This window comes from Enoplosus armatus, chromosome 5 (genome assembly GCF_043641665.1).
Source record: "Enoplosus armatus isolate fEnoArm2 chromosome 5, fEnoArm2.hap1, whole genome shotgun sequence".
In the NCBI taxonomy this organism is placed as follows: domain Eukaryota; kingdom Metazoa; phylum Chordata; class Actinopteri; order Centrarchiformes; family Enoplosidae; genus Enoplosus; species Enoplosus armatus.
The window spans coordinates 7,340,252-7,362,650 of NC_092184.1; the positions used below are offsets into that span (position 1 = coordinate 7,340,252).

The 22,399-nt window shown below is 40.2% G+C and overlaps 1 protein-coding gene across 1 annotated transcript in view; it reads right to left on the bottom strand.

Moving 5' to 3' along the window:
* Nucleotides 1-3,856: 3,856 nt before the first annotated feature.
* The window catches only part of maml2 (mastermind like transcriptional coactivator 2), a 33,211-nt gene continuing 14,668 nt past the window's right edge, over nucleotides 3,857-22,399 (bottom strand). The window contains exons 2-5 of the mRNA XM_070906221.1: nucleotides 10,816-12,024; nucleotides 5,581-5,745; nucleotides 5,372-5,480; nucleotides 3,857-5,290 (exon numbers count right to left, since the gene is read on the bottom strand). Of these exons, the coding sequence (XP_070762322.1) occupies nucleotides 4,446-5,290; nucleotides 5,372-5,480; nucleotides 5,581-5,745; nucleotides 10,816-12,024 (2,328 nt within the window). The 3' untranslated portion in view covers nucleotides 3,857-4,445. The remainder of the gene's footprint in view (nucleotides 5,291-5,371; nucleotides 5,481-5,580; nucleotides 5,746-10,815; nucleotides 12,025-22,399) is intronic.

A 22,399-nucleotide genomic window follows, 5' to 3' on the forward strand; every position in this document is an offset into this window, starting at 1 on the left:
TTTATATTCAATAATGATCTGTTCATTTTTTTGATAGATATGTGCATGTGTTTTAGAACAATAAATTCTGTTACATTATATCTTGCTTCATATGATACTTTGAAATTGGCCTGAAATAAAGTATATACTTTGTGGTAATATTTTCCTTGTGTGGTAATGTATTTCATTGTTATTTTCAAAAGTGAATTCTAAATATACAGAAGATTCTCATCTGCAACGCATTTATATGTTGCATATGAATGAATCACAGGTCGATGCAAAAATATATTCTAAGCAAATTAACAATAATATTAGTTACTCTATGATGCAGTATGTTGTCTTTTGCTGTGATCATTGACTAGAGGAAGTCAGTTTTATATTCAATGTAAGCTTTATTTTGAAAATACTCACCGGAGGTACTTGTGGGTTGCAGTTCCTCCCTGTGATCACTGGAGGGCAGTACACATACTGAGATTAACAGTCTGCCTTGCCGTAAATGCAAAAGCATGTGTATACATTGCCCTCTGGTGGCCACAGTGTGCAACGATAGCTCTGTCGAATAGAAACATTTACATTACAATACATTTATTTTGAATGTATTCAGCACACATATTACAATCTTATTGTGTCTGCTTGGATACTAGTGAAGTCAACAGGGTGTTTATGATAGTGCTTTTGCTAGCAACCAATGAGTAGCAACCTCTTCACTGGCACAGATTATTGGTGTAAACGTTAGCCCAGTTCGCAGGAGAACTGAAAAAATATCTTGCATATCTCATTAGAAATCTCCCGTCTGCCTTGATGTTAGAAATGATTAGTGTATTTACAATCGCTTGTGTTTGCTGCTCTCATGTGGTCATGCGGAGGAACTGCAACATCGATTTCCTCATATTAGCATCAATGAATACACGATAACATACTAGTACTTCCGGTGAATACTTTCAAAATACAGCAGTAGCCGAGCTAGCAGTACTTGTCCTCTTGGCCTGATTTGCAAGGCTACCAAAGAGCCGCCTACATACCTTTGGCTGCCATGTGACATACGCCTTGCACTGCTTTTTTATTTCTCCATTAACATACAAACAATTTGGCTCCGCCTAATTTAACTTAGGCCAATTTAAACAATCGGGTACTTTAGGAAAACAAACAACTCTGCACGTCCTAGCCGTCCCTTGAGTCAAGGGTGTTCATTGCCCTCTAGTGGCCACAGGGAAGAACTGCACTATTAACTTAATCAAATAGACGTCAACGCACGATAGATTGCATACTAAACACTTCCGGTGAATACTTTCAAAATACAGTGACCAAATTGAAGCAATTAAACGAACCAACAGAAACTTTGTTAACTGAGCTCCGGTTTGACACAACTGATTAATATTCAACTCTCGATAGAGCTCTGCTTGTCGTAGGTTTATCCATGCTACTAGTGCTAGCAAGCTTCTTCTGATTTTCTTCACTCTCAGCCTGTTACAAGATTATTCAAAAGTAGCAACCATAACAGCGTCAATACGCACACCATATCGTACTGACACTTCCGGTAAGTTCTTTCAAAATACAAACATACATAAAGCAATATGAAGAAATCAGAAACGAAAATAAATTATAATTAATTGATTTTAAATAGTTTTTTTTTTGTCATCAATTCTCTACGTTGAAGAACTGAAATTCCTTCTTGTAGATTTATTTATTTATTTATTTACGGCAGCCAAAGACATTGTCAAATAGCTACAGACTAATCATTTAGTTTCAGTTGATCATTCATTTTATCATTTATTGTCCTTAAATCAATGAGGAATAATCGGAGATGTGGGTAGTGACTCGGAGGTCTGACAACAGGCTCAAACTAGTTTAGGTTATCGGTACTTAGTGAGATGAGTGTTTATGCCCTCTAGTGGCCACATTGAGAAACTACAACTGTACTACACAAGCGTCAAGGCAGACATAATAGCATAGCAATACTTCCGGTTAGTGCCTTCAAAATACAAGTGAAACCAGAGACTGTGACCACTGGAGGGAAGCGTATACTTATGAATGTAAAACCAACTCTATCAAGTGTAGTGTACAAAATATTGTGTAAGACATCCTACTGCCATTTTTTCTCTCTTTATTTTCTTATGCTATCTTTTTTTAATTTATTGAATGTATTTCAGAGGTTGGGTAATTTTCTGTGTGTTATGTTGGCCTATGTTGGTGTTGGTTAACAAAAACAGCTGACCGCTGGCCTCATAACAACTCTATGAGCATCAAGGCTGGCATTATATAATACTACTACCAATACATTCAAAATAAACTTTCAAATCATCACTCAAGTGTAGTTTTGCTATATAAAAAAGGATGTGTTCTTTGATGAACACACAATGCAGCATCTTTGGTGGTGGGCACGAGGTTTTGAGTGATGAATATGTCTTTCTCATATAAGTGTCCACAGCTCACCTGGCTGGGCGGCTTGGACAAGTGGTGAAAGGACAATCACACGTTGATACAAGAACGTATTTCCGCACTCTTGGATCGGCCCTCTATCTAATAATACAGAAGCTTGTAGTCATAAGCCTTCTTCAGGCACTCAAGGCAAACAGAATGAAGGGGCACGCTGGTGTGTATAGACGTTCCTGTAATTAGCCCCAATGCAAAACATCTGTGACACAAGAGCATACTCACGGCTACTGTAGTCTTTTGGCACACATGGACTACAAAAATGGAGGACAACGATACAATAAATGAGAAAACTTTTTTTTTTTTTAAACTTTAAAAGTATTTAAAAAATACAAACAAGTGTGCTATTCCTTAATGATGTTGTGAAAAACATCAGAGAAATGCTCTATATAATAACTATTTCTCCAGATCTCCATGTATGTGTAGCTTAACATGCTGATGCCCTGAAACCAGAGGGAAAACATAGGCGATGGAACATTTATGTCCACCTGTTAACATGTCTTTGTTAATCAGCAGTAGGTCTTTGCCACATACAGTGTGTCACAAGGTCATTGAAACAAATAAATAACATCTTATTCGTCATAAATCTGATGATGCCCCTAATTCGAAATCTTTTACCTGTAGGATGTGAAAGACAAGGGTTTTTTATTGCATGTATGGGGTGAAGTGATTGCATGTGAAAAGAAAATTCAGCAACACATGGTGGTACTGCATCTGAAGATATTTTACAGGAAAAGGAAAAGATAAATTCCTACATTTTGTCGTGAGTTATTCAGTGCACTTCTCAGTAAGTCATTCTGACAGAGTATGGAATGGACCATTTTTGATTTGTAGTATTTACAATGTGCTGCTACTCAACCAGACTTCAACACATTTCCAGATGTACTATGGCATCCTTTTAGAAAGCCATTGGATTGGAAACCATTGTGATATTGAAAGTCAAACACAGGCAGCAAAGAACAGCCGGTCATATCGCACCTACAACTCCAAAATAACAAGAAAACATTATCAGTATCTTCAACATTATTGTTCACAGCGAGCACATTCGAATGTAGAATATGTTATTTGTATTTTCATTAAAATTCAAATTCCTTTTTTTAGTGATATGTTAGAATAAACATATTCCTGCCACTAGCTCATAGCAATCAATTAAATTGAATGCAGCCAAATGTTATTAAGTGCATTCAGCTGAAATCTGTGCGTATATCTTTCTTTTCTTTTCTTTCAATCGTGGAAGCATAGTCTATGTGTCTGGGTTTGGAAGATTAGATCATGCTAATATAATAACTATATTTTAATAATACAGTATAAGCCACAGAGTATTTTTTCTTTTTATTATAAATGACTTCTGTTCTTGCCTTAGATTGCAAACCAAAGCATCTATTACAAAAGAAAACAAACTATTTATTCATTTATTCAAATCAATTTTATTAATTACATGTATTATAATGTCTCATTACTATCCCAATAATTATTAAATATCACATGAAAAAAACAACAACTAATGGTTACATTATTTAAATTGCATCAAAATACTACCACAGATGAAAAAGCTTGAACAATAAGTAAGAAAAACATCTGTTGTGGCGAGTGTATGGTAGCAAAACATCTGAAGGTAAATACCATATCATGCTAAATATTGGATGCAGATTTAGAAACTCTGAATACCAAGATGAACTTGAAAGCAACACAGCAATGTTTTCTTTTCACAGTGTGAATTTGGTATTTGATCCTATACGACAGCACTACAGCATGAGTATGACAAACAGACCACAAAAACAGTGACTGCAAAGAAAAGCAGTTTCTTGGCCAATATTACCAGGAAGAAAATATGCCGAGTACTAAGGACAGAACACAAATTCCTTTCACAGTAAATACAATACAAAACAATACAGTATACTTGGATAACAAATGATATGAGTTTATAAAATTCCATTTTAACATTATTTAAAAAATGTTACCCCTTACATCTTACATCCATAACCTCTATAATTTGAGCTGCGGGTCAGTTTTCAGCAATCTGTGACCCGAATTCACGAGTGACTGCCCAGAATCTCATCCAAATTTATATCTTTCATCCAATCATCATTCCCAGAGCCAGACTTGAGCAGAGAGTCTATGAAGTCAGAGTCTGTGTTGATCCCTGGAACTGTGTTGTCTCCCTCGGGGAGGAAGTCAAAGGTCAGACGGTTGGCCCGGTTATTCTGATAGCTGCTGGAGCTGGGACTGGGCTCTGCAAAGCTGCCTGCTGGTACCCTCTGTTCAGGAGAGGCCTGGTTCAGGTTTCCCACTGCTGATGGAGATCCCATCATTGGCTGGCTTGGTCTTGGGCCTGTGTCTCTTATCGAAGGGTTAAGAGGGAGCATCCCGATGTCTGGCGCTACCTGGTTGGGAGGGCCAATGTGCCTCTGTTGGTACGGGTGGTTTGGCATGTCCAGCTGCGCACCCTGAGACTGTAGTGGATTGGGTAGCCGCCTAACACTGAGTCCAGTTGTCACTTGCTTGTTGGCTGAGCCCCAGCCCATATTGACATTTTTCATCAAGCCTCCGAGACCCTGTCCTGGAACCCCTGAGGAATGCAGGTCAGCTGTCGTTCTCGGGTGTTGTACACCTGCTACATTGTTCATCCCAAAAGAATTTCCGTGTGAGTTTGGCCCCAGGAACCTAGCTTTATTTTGATTTAGTCCAATTCGATTCTGATTGTTATGTTGCTGGAATTGGCCAATACAAGGACTCGGATGACAGTCAGTCCCGATACCAAATCTGCGGTCCGATGGTAAAGGACTCATCTTTGAACCAGACGCACTTGGGAGGTGACAAGACATGGACTGTAGGTCATTCTCAGGGCCATTGCTGGAAGACTGGGAGGAGTTTTGACCTGAAGAGACACCAGGAAAAACTGATTATAATTACTTGTCAGTATTTAAAGCATTCCCGACCCATCAGAAATGTACAGTACCTGTGAATATGTTTCCTTGCTGAACTCCCACCATACTTCTGGACTGCTTGTAATCAGGTGGCGGTCTTGTGAGATGACGACTGAACTGATCATGTGTGTTGTCTTTGTCCTGAAAAGGAAGGACAAAGTTGTGAATACTGATTAATCAATTCTACCAAATTCAGTCTGAACTGCTTATTCATTGGTGAAAGCTGTAAGATGTAGCTTACTGGATTGCTAATGGTGTGCTGTTGTTGGTTAAGCTGTCTCTGCATGGCCTGAGTTTTGGCTGGGCCTTTCTGCTGGTTGTTGGGTGCTGGGGGCCGTGGCTGCGTCTGGGCTGCCATGACTCCTAAGCTTCCATTGGTGGGCAGCCTCGGACCAGGAGGAACCCCCTTAGAAGAAGACACACATGATGGCTTTACATTAGTGTCAGTGGTGCTACTATTTAATTTCTAAAGACGTCCTTTTGCCTCTTCTCCTCTAAGTGTCGGAGCTCAGTGCTGTGAAAGCTACTGTAGAAAAACACAAAACCAAAACAATGCAATTATACGAGTTGACCACTAGAGGGCAAAACTCTACAAGACATCATAGAGCTGTTTCAAAGATGCTATTCAACCTCCAGAATGTGGTCAAGGCTACTCCCTCTGCAGATGAAAAAGGGAGACTTGGAGAGAGGCTTTTTTTGGAAGGGGGAGTGTGAGCCCTCCTCAAGGCCTGCTTCTCCCTTGATAATTGTGTCTAAAGAGAGTGGAAAGAATCCCTGAGACAGCAGGAAATGTGTGCCAGTGGGGAGTTAAGCGCCAGCACCATGACTACCTCCATTTAATAAGCTCTCCTTTACTGATCACTGTGTTGTGTTTGGCAAGGAGGCATTTCATCCACTAGAAACCCATTTGGCTCCTGACACTATCACACTGATTAAAATGTAGCACTCAAATGAAATATCCAAACTAGCTTTTTGTTTGAAGTCTTGTCCTAAATGTAGGCTTTTGCACATAAGCTTTCACCACCATGGGTGTTTGAGATGTTATATATCCTTGTAATGCATATATAGCTTTTTAGGCAGCTGTGCGGACCATACAAGCACTCCAAGTAAAACCTGTCTTTCTTGTGGACACAAGGACACTCTCACTACGCTCAAGCTTCAACCAAGCGCAAGCATTTGTCATGAAAGAGGTTAATGTGCACCAAATCCAAGTCAACACGCGCTGTGTATACAATGTCAGTCATTGTGTTGACTTAAAATGTTTCCCAGGGTGAAATGGATTAGAAATCCAACAGTGCATTTAGCAGAAGCTATTACTTAGAGGACAGATTCTTTGCAGAGGATGAATCTCTACAGGGTGGTGACTTTGTGGTCCCCATGAGAAAAACTGAAAAAAAGAGAGGGAAGTGTTTGTGTGTGTTTGTGTGTGTTTGTGTGTGTTTGTGTGTGTGTGTGTGTGTGTGAATGATAATGATTGAGGCTAAAATTTAGAGAACTAACGAGACAGGATCAGAGAATAAGGGAAGTTGAAACTCATCAGGAGTCACAAGCCATTTCACGAGCTAATATTCGCCTTCTCTGCCTGAGTTCAACCCACACAGCAAACCAAGCATGGCAATGATGTTACACAGGGACTAAAACATCAAAACAGTGGTTTCTCCTGTTACTCTAGAAAGCAGAGTCACTGGCTTTGATTCACTGTATCCAGTTATCGAGACTGTGAGAAATTGTGACCATCACAGACATTTTCCCTGCAGAGGTACACTGGAGAGGGCTTGTTCCATCTTTGTTGTATGAAAAACCCAATGACGGGTGTTTTAGCATGTACAACTGAGTAATCCTCTCTGTCATCCTGATGTGTCATAAAGCTGTTTTCCATGTTTTTTCCCCCCTCTCATTCTTCACAAGCTTGTTGTAAATGAATACCACATGTGGCTCAGGCCTCAGAGAAGGAGCGGAGTGATTTAGTCTCCCATCCTGCGGCAGTGCAGGCAGCTGACAGTGATCCAGGCCCAGCCTTGCAGGCTCTCACACTGCACTTCCTCCAGTCTGGACCCATGACGCTGTCCCTGGGGAGCGCCTCGGCATCTGGACTTGGCTGCAGCTCCCTTTCCCAGGAAACAAGTACTCCCTTCACAGCTCAACCCCCGTGGCCCCGTTCTTATCCTAACTGAGGGATGTGGTGCCACAAGATCATCAACAAAAGTTGAGGAGTCAATATTTACTGCAGGGAAACCTTTATCTCAAGCTGCAGTTGTAATTTGTGTCTCTGCATTTTCAGCGAGGAGAGTAGTCTATTCTGCAGAAAGCAAAGCACAAGCTCTTGTGTAGTATTTCAATGGAGATCTGTATTAGCTGAAGCTAATCACTGGGATGATGAAATTGCTGCCAAATGTCTGTCACTTGATCTAACAGTGTTGTCTCATGCTGAGCAGAAGTATAAGTCACTCTAGATAAGATTGTCTGCCAATTCTTGCAAATATAAATCTCAAAGTAAATGTTTAGATTTAATTAAAAATACAAACATACATTAGTGTACCGCTATAAATGATTGAACGTCTTTTAGCAACTGGAATTGTTAGAAGCTTAAAATTATATAACTAAACAGCTAAAATGAAAAGCATAAATCTATCAAGGAGTCCTTTCAGAATTTCCCATTGTGAAAATGAATATTTTGCTAAATTAAATGAAGAGATGAGTGGATAGCTCAAACACACCTCACACAGTTTGTGCTAGAAAACCCATTTCATTTCCTTAAAATAGTCCTTTCTGGACCTGTATGTATGATTGCACGGCATTTAGTTACCAGAAAGTTCCATGCAGATTTTTTGTAAATTGTGAGGAAACCAATACGCTTTCCATGATGGCAGAAATTAGGAATCAATTTTATTCCAGACATAATAAATAACAAAGACCCAAAATAATTTTAATACACCAGGATTGTCTTTCTTTTTGCTATTTACACTGTCATGGAACCCCCCAAAACAGTGATTTCTTTCTTTCTTAAGCTTAAATACACAGCACAGCTACACACTGAACTGTGACTAGCAACACTAAATTTTGTCCTTGAAATAGCATTGCCCACTAACCACAGTAACTCAGGTTTCATAATGCATTAGTGTCCTCTACTGTATGCTGCCAGAGAATGTATTCATACTTTAAGCAAGTGAGGCATTTTTTGTGTGTGACCTGAGAGAGTCACAGACTGGTGGATTTGAATTTTGACATGTTTGACTCAGCAACCGATTATTAAAGTGTAAGAAGCTTCAAAACAAAGCTCACATCTCTAGCTGTTTTAAAAAAGGTCTTCAGCCTAACTCAGTGGGAGGAAGCCCACTGATAGTTGCTAGTGTTACACAGGGGATCAGGGCACTCTTTCCGGACCTTTATGTCTCTGGCATTACTAATTCAATTCACTGTGGGAAGAGACTCCACTCTTTTTTCTCCTCTGTGAGCTGTCCCTTCCTCATTAGTTGGACACTTAACCCTGTCTATGCTGGCTGCAAAAAACAAACACCATTATTAGCCTTTTTTAAACACTTATTCTAAAATGATAAGGTGCCACTGCTTTCTTCTCCACAATTCCTAAGCTATCATATCCCTAGCATCATGTTTGCATATTTTATTTGTTCAAACAAACTGCACATTAAAACACAATGTCCTTGGGAAAGTTGTCTCACAAAACCTTTACCCCTTATGAACTCGAGCACAGCCGTATGTCCTCAGCATTTTAAAGACCAGCAGTGACTGAGCTTTTACTTTCAGTAGCTCCGGGCTTTGGAAAAGTTAGCTTTTTAAATAATTTATCAAAATCCATTTAAGGCTTTTTCATTATTTGATATCCAGCTCTTCAGACTCTCTTCCCCTTCTTTCTCACAACTGAAATTTTTAATGATGTACCATTTTTTATTGCTTATAATTTATATTTTAAACATGCTACATTAAGTTTAGAACCACAGAAATATTATTACTGATTAGCACTACTGCTTTTAATGAATGCATTGTGTATGTAGACAATATTTGACAGGTTATGAATGGGTTCATTTGGAGTCCTGAAAAATGTTTCTTGGCTTTTTAGATTATTCACTAATGTTAAAGATTTTTAATAATTCTACCTCATAAATTCATAGAAAGCTTCTGATGATGAAAATATTTTAAAGGGACTTTAAGGAAGTTTTAACCCATGAACATGCACAGCGATACGCTCTGTTTAGACTGTAAATAGCTCTCTGGTATAGTGGTAAAACTGGTTCTACTTTACCCTTATGTGATGATGCATTTGTCATCCTACCTTGTTTACTTCAATGTCTGTATAACTCCCTCCCTCCCTTCTACCGCCCTCCCTCCTCCCGCCCTCTCCTAGTCACTCAAGCACTTCCCTTGATCTGTAGAGGTTATGAGAGCTCTCTTGTGTGGCTCGCATTATCATTTCACACAAAGACAGCTACAGATACTGTTAGTGCAGAAATGAAAGAGGGGACGGTCTAAATCTCCCCAATCATAACAAATCAGTGATTCAACCTCCGGCACCAGGCTAAGCAGATTACTGTCATTTTCCACCACTTGTCCCTTGTAGCTAACAACCTCCAATTAGCAAATCCCGCTGTGCATATCTGTGCCCTGACGGGGAGCCACCATGACAAGCAGAGAAATTAGAAGTCCTGCATGTTAATCTGCCATGCTCTGGCAATCTGTGTCATCGTCAAAACACTTTCAGGGGAAATACATATTCAAGGGAGTCACAACAGCAAAGGCACAGACAGCAGCTAGAACAATGACAATAAAGTCCCAAAACAAACATCATTGCATTGTTGCTGTTTCAGACAGCACGTTGGCTGCTGCGAGCAAACTGAGGAAATCGATTGATGAGGAAGACTAAAGAGAGTCAGTTTGACTGCTGTGTATCATGTTACTATACCGTCTGCAGAAAAATGCCATTATTTACTTTGTATATAGAGTGTAATAAAATACACAAGCCAGTTGTTCAACATCTAAGTAACATCAGAAATAAAACATTTGGATTAACTAGCAGAAACATTTGTACCTTCAGCTTCTAACTCTATAGGTTACATTGTTTGTAATTAGTCAAAATTGTACATTTAAGTTATAGCACTTTATTGGGACACCATAGATTATGGTTACACATATATGGTTACGCATGAAAACCTTGTTATTGAGCTCATACACATCATAATCACATACATGATGGTGTATATATATGTCCCTTGAAGACCTTGTAATTACAATTTGGGGGATTTTAATGTTTACAGTATAGTTGGATTTCATGTCCCTCTATAGCTGTAAAAAGTTTTAATTAAAACAAAAAGCCATTCAAATTCCTTTGGATATGGTCAAGACTGCTCAGTCATAAAGCTAAGCACAATGCTATTTTGTCCTACTTCTTGACACATTTGGAGGTACAAGTTTTTCACCTAAGAGCAATCCTGAGTGAAGGAATTTTGGACAGAGCCCTTACCTGTCGCAGTTTGAACGGCAGCCCTGCGGGAACAGACTTGGGTTGCAGACCAAGAGCCCCTGATGTGGAGATCTGTTGGTTCTGAAAGTGGAGAGCTGAATGTGGCTGATTCTGACTGGTCGATGGTGACTGTTGCTGCTGCTGTTGGGCTGAGGTCTTGTTCACTGAGCTTGTCATGATAGGCATTGGCTGGCTGGCAGAATGGGGGGGTTTGGGGCTGAAGTGCAACGTGGGCTTGGTGCTGAGAACCTTCATGTCCAAATGATGGGAGCCATTGTGGCCATTTGACTTGAAGAGGCAATTGTTGATCCCTTTACTCTGGGAGCCAATCCTCTGCTGGCTAAGCGAGGCCGGGCTGGAGACCTTGTCCTGGGGGAAGGCGCTGGTAGAGGAGTGGGTGCCCATGGCAGGAGCCCAGCCGGTCAACCCTGCAGGTGGTGTTTGGTGGTGGTGATGGAGCAGAGAGCTCGGCTGTTGCTGGTTTGCTGCCATCTGCTTCAGCTGCTCTGCATGGGATATTTCTGGCCAGCAGGGCATGCCTCTGGGGTGCCCTGCCTGAGTGTTAGCTTTCTGCGACGTGGTGGTAGAAGAAGTGCTGGTCAACGTGAAAGAGGGTCCTGCTGAGGCCGGTCGAAGCTGGGGCGACCCACCATGAACCTGGCCAAAATCTGGGGAGTGCTCCATTTTTATCTGCTTCTCCATTGGGGAACACAAACTGGCAGCTGCTCCTGCTGAGCTTGGTCGACCTAGATCCAAACCGAATGTATCATCCTGCTTCAGCATCTTCTCAAACTCCAGGTCATTCAGCGTCGGCACTGTCTTTGTCAACTCATCAAAAAGATCCTGAAGCTCTGGGTCAATCTGACCACCACCTTCATCTTTGAAGTCAAAAATCATCTCTGCGTTTGACTGGCCACAAGACTGGATCTCAGTGGGCTCTTTTTTCATTTCTTTTAGGGTCATGTTGAATATGTCTGACCCCACTCCATGAGGCATCATGTAATTCTTCCTCTGCATGCCCATGGTTGAGGACCCTTGCAGAGAATGAGACTGGGCTAAGTTATGGGTGCAGGGCCCATGTCCCAGACCACTGGTATCCACACGGACCCGCTTAAAGTCTGATCCAGAGAAACCACAGGAGAGCCCATTCTGCTTTGGGGCATGTCCTGGTGCATGTCCTTCGATCTTCCTTCGCAAAGATCCTTGAAGCTGCAAAACACAACAGAATGGAATTTAATAAACAACTAGAAAACAGGAAGAAAAGACTAGCTACCCCTCATTTCATTAGTCTATTATTTACCAGTGTTTTTTCCAAAATTACATCCATGGTAATGGAGTTTGAATTTCTATAAAAAACCCTAAAGAAAACATTTTAATAACAAGACTTTAATCATTCCACTTGATTCAAAAACTGTCTTGAGAGACAATTTAAATCATGGTGATAGTTCTGAGTATGGGTGCATTACATTCTACATCCAGCTCAAAGTATCACCGTGTAAATTAATCCAATTTCACAATTTGCTCCAAGGCCTGTAGATGCTGTACACTTGACCAACTTGTGAAATTTGGGATGATTACTTTTATTAATAGACAGTGTTTTCATTCAGTAGAAAACTTTTGATTTTTACTGCAGTTATGTCTCAAATGCTTTATTTTGACATAAATCACCCAGTCACTGCACTTTGTAAAATCAAGTAGATACATTCAGATAACACATACAAAGCTTTCATATATAATTTTATTCTAACACTTGCAATGCAGCGACGAGGCAAATGCTTCAGCGGCATTTAGAAAATGTTTTTATATAATGTCGTTTAAGCGCAGTGACTGGGCTGAGAAGATAGCTAGGAATCTGATACAGTTGACAGGCCACAGAGGGAAGAATAGGGTCTTTGTTTCCCTCATTTGCATACTTTATATTTTCTTCCATTGTGCTTCGTTAGATAGCAGAGTTTCTCCTTTGTGGCTGAGATTCTGCTTAACATGCTGGTGCAGATATCTGACTTCCTTTTGTCCTATGCCCATGTCTTCATTTAAGGTAATAAGCACATAGCCATGACTCACAACTCTAACCACAAAGTAACACTTAATAAAACTGAAGCATTAAAAACCTGAACAAAACGTGCATGTTATCATAGCAAAAACTAGATTATTTATATTTTCAGGAACAGATATTGTCATGTTGACAAAATAGAGGAGTTTCCTCATTCACGCGAGCCTATAAGTCAATTCAACAACAAACACTGAGAAAGAAATTGTCTATCCAGTGGCAATCTCAGGCACACTGCTGTATACACATACAAATGACTGATTATCTGACCACCTTTTAATGTGGTGCCTGCATAGAAACAAAATGGCTTCGATTGTACACCAACCTGAGCACAGGAGAGGAGTATCAGTGTGTTGCATATTTCACTGTGGGAACAAATTTGAGTCATTTCCACCTGCTGGCACACATTACATTAAGATGATTCATAGCCTGAGGGTTTGGAGTGAATCCTGCAGTTCACTACATTTCTACTCTGTTCATGTCTGTATTACTTCTGCTAATGCTCTTAACAATTGCTCAGAGATACATCCCCACATTTTTAATCAAGGCACAAATATCTGACTCACCTAGCCTCCTTCATTAAAGCTAGTAAGTGTGTGTGTGTTTCAACATATTGAATGGATGTGGATGGATTACGATGATTACGTTGATGGTGGTGGTGTTGTACTAAAGGGGGGGGGTGCAATGAAATGATCAATTCTATTCAGAAGATCATGCCAGTGGCTTTGCACTTAGCTTAGTAAGTAACTGTTATACTTAACATCAGTGCAGGCCATTTTCAAAAGCATGATGGCAAATAGATAGATAGGTATCCAGGGCTCCATTACTTCAGCCAGAGACAGCAGAGAAAGAAAGCTGTGGTGCATGTGAAATATTCACTATCTGTGTTGTCAGAAAATCAAACACAGTAGACAAACATTAATCAAACAAACACTTATGTTGTGAAAAGTATCCAATTAATTTGGGTGTTTGACATGTGAATCTCAAATTATGTCCGTCATTGAATTTTTTGTTTTGTTGTTTGCAGCTGTATTATAACATGGCAATAATTTAATTTTCACAAACTTAATGGTGACAAATAGTTCAATGTTATGCATTACCTGACTCAAGGTTTTGAGTTATCAAATACTGAAATTAATGAAAAAAATAAAAATGAAAAAATGATTGGAGGGCAATAAATTATCATAAAACTGTTCATAGTTTAATAAATAAATTAATAGTTAGTTAATGAACTATTAATGTAAAATGGCCTAATGGGCCAAAAAAAAGTAAAGCAAGTAGTATGGTCCTGCACATGTAGAGTAAAATATTAGCTCAGTTAACCTTTTGTATATTCATATTTAAGTAGAAAATGCAATGCCTGCAAAAGAAAAAAATACTATTAGTTAAATATACTTTGCCACAAAAGTAAACCTCAGTAGAGAAGTTCTTAACAGAGACTGAGAGAAAGAAATCTTGTCAGATGATGTAATGACAGTCTGGCTGGATGATGCCAAGTTAATACAGAGAATTACAAAGAGACATACAATTTTAACTTGGAAGTGTTCCATAGGTTCATCTACAACATGTCTTATTCACTAGCTCCCCTTTGCCATCTTCACTGAGATCCAGACTATTAAACATTGTGCCTCTCCAAATACTGCTGGACATCTGTTTTTCTCCAAATGCAGATGAAAACAGGCCTTCTAGTGTGTACAGCTCATGCACACTTTCTCTCCTTCCACAGGGCTCTTTCTGGAGTAGACAGACAGGAGTACTCCTCATGGTTCAAGGCACTGTCTGAGAAAACACATCATGAATAATGGAAAGGACTGTGGATGTGTTGCAAAAAGCCATTGTGAGACAGGGTTAGCTCACTGCTGCCTCTGTGCCATTGGACTCTAGTCAAGAGTTCTTAGTTCGAAATCCAAAGCAGAAGCTTCTCAAGACTTTGTGTAGATGAGATTTTGTCCAGGTTAGGTCACTGTTGTGCATCCTGATACTAACTTAAAAAAAAAACTAATATCCAAGCTCAAACACTAGATGTTGTTGTTTTTCTCCAACAAATAAAGGCCCATCCTGTTCAGCACTCAGTGCTCAGTACTCAGAAGCAGTGGCCTCCTAGCTGGCCTGAAATCCTCATGACAGATCTCCTCCAAGTGATCTGAAAATAGATTTTTTGATTAACATTTAATGAGCTTAGAAGCTCTGAATCACTTTGAAAGTGACTCCTGCTGCATGCGAGGCTCAAACCTATGTATTATATACTGATGATCTTAGAGATGAAAGCAAAGCTGCTTACATTCATTTTCTGTGTTGTTCCCACTGTCAACATCTACGTTAGTAGCGAGCAGACCGGATTTTCTTAATACAAAACCAAGGCTAACAAAATAATCATCTAAACTTCTCACAGCTACAGCAAATAGAAAAGAACATACACGGTGTATTGAAGATTTTAACAGTCTAACTTTTAGTGGCATCCATCCATCCTATATGCTTTAATTGAACTACGTGTGGACACAATTTCCCAGGAAATAATCTTAATAAGTGGATCAAGAATTGATTTCATTTGTGAACATCACCTTTTCAGCACTGCTTATTGATGCCCTTTGACTGCGGCAGTGAGGAACATGACCTTGGCCATGTCAACAGAGGCTATCTATTCCTGGGAGCTGGAAGGCTGGTAGCTCGTGTGTCAAGCTGAGCAGTGTGGTGATGCTGAGCACTGTGGATGGGGCTCTGGGTGAGCCATCACAGGGACGCAACACCAGGCCTCCTGGTACCATCTGTCAGTCCAGTGGCACAGCCCTCAGAGTCATGCATGCTTGAAGGGTATAGATTTGAGAGTGTTCGAAGGTTTTATGTCTGTGTTTGAGTACGAGAGTGTGGCTCAACAAAAGATCAAGCTCAGCAGCCTTTAATCTATTCACCAGAGCCCTGAAACATGTTGCAATCTGTTCCTGCGAGAGTTAGAAACCTTCCTCTCGGCATTTAACATGGAAAAAACAGTCCCAAAATACAGGAATAAATACGACTATTGTGTTCCTAGGGAGACATAATATTTATGCGGTTCTGCAGGTTGCATACTGTTGCAAGAGGGGATTTCAGCTCATTTATTGCCAGATAAGAAACAAGAGCCCTAAGACCAGTGCCAATGATCAGCTGTCATACAAAATTCAACTATCAGCTTGCAGAATGCTGAGAAAGTATGGAGGGCTCAGTTTAATTATAGGGTTTCTACTAGCTGTCTAAAGCTGTAAGCCATGATACTATATCCAGAGAAATTGAATAAAACATCCTGGATAACTTGAAAAATTTAATTATTTAAAGGAAGGTAAGGAAGCTGAGGCTGAGACTGCTGCGATACAGTATGTACATTCACAAGGCAATTTATAGTTTCAGTCAAATCAGGTCAGGGGGCTGCCAGATTCTGCTTTCTCTTTCCTGTAAACTGTTTTCTTTTTTTAACCCTTGTTTGTTACTAAGTAATGGCTTGTTTTTATTCAGCACATTTAAGGTAATAGCAAGGTGTGCAAAATCTATCTGATACTATGAAAGAAGAAAAATATTCCAGGATAACCATAATTAGATGCTACCAACAGATTTTCTCCTGTTGGTACTGGCAATTTTGCATAGTTAATACTTTTTAGTTTGAACTGTTTTTTTTTGGCTTTAAGCCTCACATAGATTTAATTTAAAGACATGATTTGCATAGCACTAAGAATAAAGGAAATGATAGAACTTTGAGGGGAGCACTGAGGCAGCAACAAGCAATTATAACTGAACGTATATCTAAAAAATATGCCACACCAGCATATACAGTGTGTTTTATGACAATCCCGCAGGAAATACTGAACTAGATATCTATTGAAGCAAGGTTTAGAAGACAAATTAGATAGCTGCCTCTTGGAAATCTTGGCAGCTACTTTTAGCATTAAATTAAAACAATCTCAGTACGTTTTGGCTGATAGATTAGTTGCTGACAAAATGATAACATCAGTAGGCTTGATTTTTTTTTTACACATAGTAAATTATAAATTATTATCTAGGTTTTTTAATTGTTTTTTCTCAAAATGGAACACTTGGAATAAAACTCATACTCCCCCAACAAAAGAAACATATTTAATCTGTTTCTATAGGGCATGTGCCATAAGGTTGCACAGGGATGTGAGCATAGGTTCATGGTGTGCTTCCCTAATCAGACTGGCGCGTGTTGGGACGAAGCAGCACACTGCAGAGGTGGGCTACTTTTGGCTCATCAGCACTTTGCATCCCCACACTTCCTGACACAGTTGTATTAGATTGAGGCTGCCCTCCAGAGAGCAGGCAGGAGAGAAGGATGAGCAGCAGCGGCAGCAGAAAAAAAAAAAAGGAGAGGCAGCTTTGTGGCAGCCTCTGGGAAATGGGAAGAGATGATAAGAGCTCCTTTGAAGAGAAATCATCCATTATGTTTACTGAAGGCAGATTTTTTTTTAACAGTTAATGTAGCTCAGCTCCAACATTCCATGGAGAAACTTGCTATTCTAATAAAAGGCAGCTTGCACACAAAAAAAATCCTGTTTGAGACACTTCCCATTCAAATATCAGCTCTCCATTATCCAACTGCACAGATTAAAAGCCAGCATTCCAATCAGTCCTTGCTTTGGCATGCCCTTTGTTCAGAATCAAGCAGATGAGTTTAATGTGATATCCCCGAGGCTAAAGAAGACAGGAGGAAGCAGTTCCGAAAATATGCATGGACCCCAGAAGAAAATATGTGGGGCCTCTCAAAAAAAGTAACAAGCAGTCCTGGTATCTCTGCAGTCACTGGTTACTGCACATCCGTTACAACGAAGAGAGTCCTGAACTGAGGGTGAGTGGACAAGGTGTATAAAGCTGCTCTTGCATAGTTTGAGTCATTAGTGAAGCGGATTTTTTATACAAATGTATTGCATCCCTTTTAAATATCTAAAACACAAATTATTCTCAGAGACAGAGAGTTCAAGAGCGGTGGTTCCTGGCCCTCAGATTCCCAGGAAGGCAGGATAGCAGTGAAATGATCCTGGGAACAAATATGGGGCGTGTGAGTGTGTGTGGGAGGGGGTAGGCAAACTCTGTCAAGGCATCACCGCGGCACCAGCTACGCCACGCCACTGCAGACGTACCACAGGTCACCAACATTGCAGTGACAAGCCGTCACATCACATCACCCATGGCCATGTGGCTCTCAGAGCTCCTGACACTGCTGTCGCCTCTCATCTACATGTCATTCTTAACCACAGAGACATTTACTGAGGAGGACTGAGGGCTCCCCGGACTCACGAGCAATCCCATGCAGCATGCATCACTGTAGCTTCCAGAGTAAAAGGGATCCCTTCAATAAATGATTTAAAGAGGGAAACTACAGGATGCATTCAAATTCACTGGCCATAACACACTGAGCAAACTAAAGAATAATTTCCACGTTTAACTGCCACATCCTGATCTCATACTTTTCTCTAATTTTTCTATTAAAGACAACTGCCACCTTTATTGACTGACTCAGTCAGTGTAAAACAGAGAAAGGCCGTGGACAGGAAGAAGTCCCATCATTTAACAAGTCCAGAGCTAGTCACAGATAAGCATACAGCTCTTGCTTGCTAACTGCATATAGGCTACGCTGCTATTGTAGTGCAAAAAGTTTACTTTAGTGGTAACACTGGCTTAAATTCTCATTGGTCCAACACCCTATACGCTGGGAACTATCTATCAGCTCTTGCTATTCCAATCCACATCTAAAGTGCTGCATGCTGTGCACCAAAAATGAAAGGACATGATGCATCTACCATGATGACATGTTTCTTTAAATTGGTATATATGCACTGCGTCAGCTTAAGTGTGAGAAGCAGAAAACAAATTTCAGGCTGGGAAACTGCTTGAGGGTGTGGGAAGGTTAACATAAATGAGAACATTAAAGGATTCTTAACAGCAAAGGCTCAAGAATAAGACATTTTCAATCCCTGCAGACACCAGAGGTCAATGTGAGCATGACAAAATTAAAGAAAAACACTAAAGTTAACAATCCTGGTTGTTATGTTTAGTTATTTATTGCATAAGAGAAGGTAAACTAGGATAATAACAGCATTGAAACCTAGTTCTTTAAGCAGCCTGGAGCTATATGACGTTGGCTAACACATTAGGTTCCATACATTTTTGTGTAATGTGATGAATTAGACTAAAGAAATCTAACAAGTGCAGAGGTGAAACTAACATGTGAAAATGAAGCAACATGAGAGAGTACAAAATTCAATGATTTTAGCTTCTCTTTAAACAAACCCCTTGTTAAACAGGTCTAAAGCTCTCCTAGAATGTTTGTAGCCTTAAAAGGCCATTGCCATACAACCACAAGTACCTTTTTCCCAGCAACCGTCAAACACAAGGGCTGCCTCCGGTCATGCCACAGGAAAAGGCCCATAAGCAGGGAACAAGTTCCCTTCCTGTTTTCAAAGACGATTCCTATGGCATGCAGAGTCGTTTCCTGCTCGCTAGGCTCATTTCACCATCTCAAACATCTGGCTGCTCTTCAGCATGCAGCTGCAGTACGGTGAGAGCCAACAGTGCCACTGCTGTGTTGAGCAACACAGTCCTGAGCCATTCCAGTCATATCTCTGGCCACTAGAAAGAAAACCACCATCTAGCTTCACTAGCTCATGCGAGGCATTCCATTAGAGTGCATTATTCAGGATCTGCAGTAACTACTGATGAGATAATCTTTAATTGTATTATATTCAGTACTTATGAGCTGTTTATGTCTTATCGCTCAGCTATGTGGATTATGAACTCCTTGATGCTCCCTTTCAAACACAGTGACAGCAGTTCCAAATCAGGAAACAATATTTGTGAATATCTGATGTGATTGCAGCAGTGCTCTTTAGCAGCATTGCTGTGGCGATTTCCCAGTGAAACAAGGATCCATTTTATATCCCGTGGGAAACCTGGGCTGAGTGGTTAATGCTGTGCTAATGCTGCTTCACTCAGCCAGGTCTTGATAAGCCTCATGCTTTTAGAGAGGGGAAACACATTTAGTGTTTTAAACCGCTTCAATGGAGAAAGCTTGGAAAAATCCACTAGTTGAAAAGGGTATACTTGTTGAGTTTTGTCATCTCTCTCAGCTTTCACTTGAATCACACACACATGCATTAGGACAGGCCAGCAGTCACACTAATCTGCACTCATGCTCTGAAACAATCCTCTGCTAGTTCGGTTTGAAAAGGGACTGCTGCAGCTAGAAAGTAAGAAGAAAAAATAAATGAGTGGGAAGCTTTGTTTGACTCCCACTCCTATCAGTCCTGACATTCCAAATAAGGTCTGTGTAGACCGGCGCTGGCAGAGACGGACACAGAAAACACTGCAGAGCTCTCACAGACTCCAACCAAGGAAAAAGTGTGTGGTGGGGGGGAGCATTGGGGGACCATGGTGCAGAAAATATGTGACCTCTAAAAATGTATCATCAGCCTGACATTTCCCAGAAGGACAAAAACAAAACATCACATGATACTGATACATCTTAGATATTAGTTAGATACCGTCATCCATGAAAAACAAACAATTCAGTTCAATTCAAAAGTGTTTGTCTTGATCCCGGATAGCTGTGGCCTAAAAAACATCTGGTTTTCACACACACTGTGGAGACTGGTAAAAAGTCTTAGTTTAACTGCCACAAAAAAACAAAGAAACCCATGGAAATATCAGGTTGATCAGAAAACCAATGACTGCACTAGATAACTTTGTACACTGCTGGTTCTAAATGTTGCTATCAGGTAACTGTCAGATTTGAACCTAAATACCAATAAATCATGAAGCATACTGTCAGTTAACTGCATGGAACCCAGGCAAATATGTGATCATGATGTAAAAACAAAACTAAATGGACAAAATGGACTAGCTGGTGAAGAAAGTGTAACATTTCTAGGAGGTGGAGACCAAAACAGAGCTAAAAGGAGAATGACTATTTGACTTAAATTTATCAGGTGCCCAGAAACATGACTCCAAATGAATGAAAGGTGATAACATGTCAAGGCTATGTCAGTTCTGCCCCCTACTGGTCAAAAACTGATAAGTACAGCTTTAAGTTTTGAATTGTCACTTCCTGTGCACAGAGAGATACTATCTGAACAGCATTTTAGCATTTCATTTAAAAGGGCCACAGGACACTCTTCTCTATTGCTGACCCAATTTGAAATTTAGGCCAACAAGGGCAACTTTTTCATGAAAAGTAAAATGTGTATTCTCCTGCACATGTAGAATAAAAAAAAAACAGTTAATTCCAAGGGTTGCCTAAATTGCCTTCCCAGAGAGCCCGGCAGGTACTGAGCTCACCACTGTCTGGGCAAGTGGTGGCTCTCACAGTGGCAGGGAGAGTTCAAGGTTGCAGCAGAGCCTATGTCTCTGAGCAAGTTTCTGCATGCAGGCAGCTCTTGTGTGCGTCTACGTGGGCCTTGTGAACCAACGCTTTAGGTCTTTTTACATGTCGCAGCTGGTGAGAGAGAGAGACACACTGTACTCTCAGGTAATCTATCCCAGTGGAAAAAAACAACTTTCTCATGATGTGATCACTGACATTCATTCAAAGTTAAGGGAAACACTAAGTGTTGTGATTTCAAACCGTTCAAGAGGATTTATGCTGATCAAGACAGTGAATGATCCTTTAAGCATCCTATCTCAAGGCAAAATAGTCCATAGCAGTTAAAAGCAGATCACTTGTACCTACAGTGGCATCTGATCTAGGTAAACACCTAACCCTAACCCGTTGCTTGGAAATACTGTTCTTGATGGTGAACATTTTGCCAGTAGTTTAAAAGCCAAGTCCCAATCCAACTGCAACATTTACTACAGCCTCTGACTTATCTAAATTCTTTATACCTGATTAAACACACTAAATTAAATTTTAAAAAGGACATCTACTATGAAAAATCCAATTCTGTTGCTACTACTTCAACTGAGTTCAATTAAGTAATGTGAACTGGTAATAAATGTTTAAGTAGCTTGTACTAGTGTGTGTGTAGTATTACACAACTACATGGACAATGAACCCTCAAAATGCAGCAAAGAAAACTGCTCAGACAAGGGACTCACAGCCATGTGGCGATCGTCACAGCATCTGCTAAAGGAGGAAGCACGGAATCTGGCCATGCTCCTTCTGCCCAGTCTGTAGGAATGGGCTGTAAAGTAACAATAACCTAACCAGACAGAGGCTGTCGTATGGCAGATGAACTGGCAGATCGCAGTGATAGTTGACGCTAAAGTTGGAGAAATTGGAGGGGGAAATGGAAATACAAGTTAATAAATCTCTCACTTCCAGTCTACTCTACACAAGTTCACCAGCTAACATAAGGTTGTTACTGGAGGTTGAGCAAGACTGAACATATTGTACATTAACAAGTAAACGTGTTGGAAAATGAATGGTGTTAGGCAAACCCACAAGTCATTCCTCATCTTGTTTGTGACACAATGAAAAACCTGTGCCAAAGCTGCATTTTAGTTTAATTAGCATTGTTAGCATTCAAATTAGCATTGTATGATGTTACCTCTGTATGC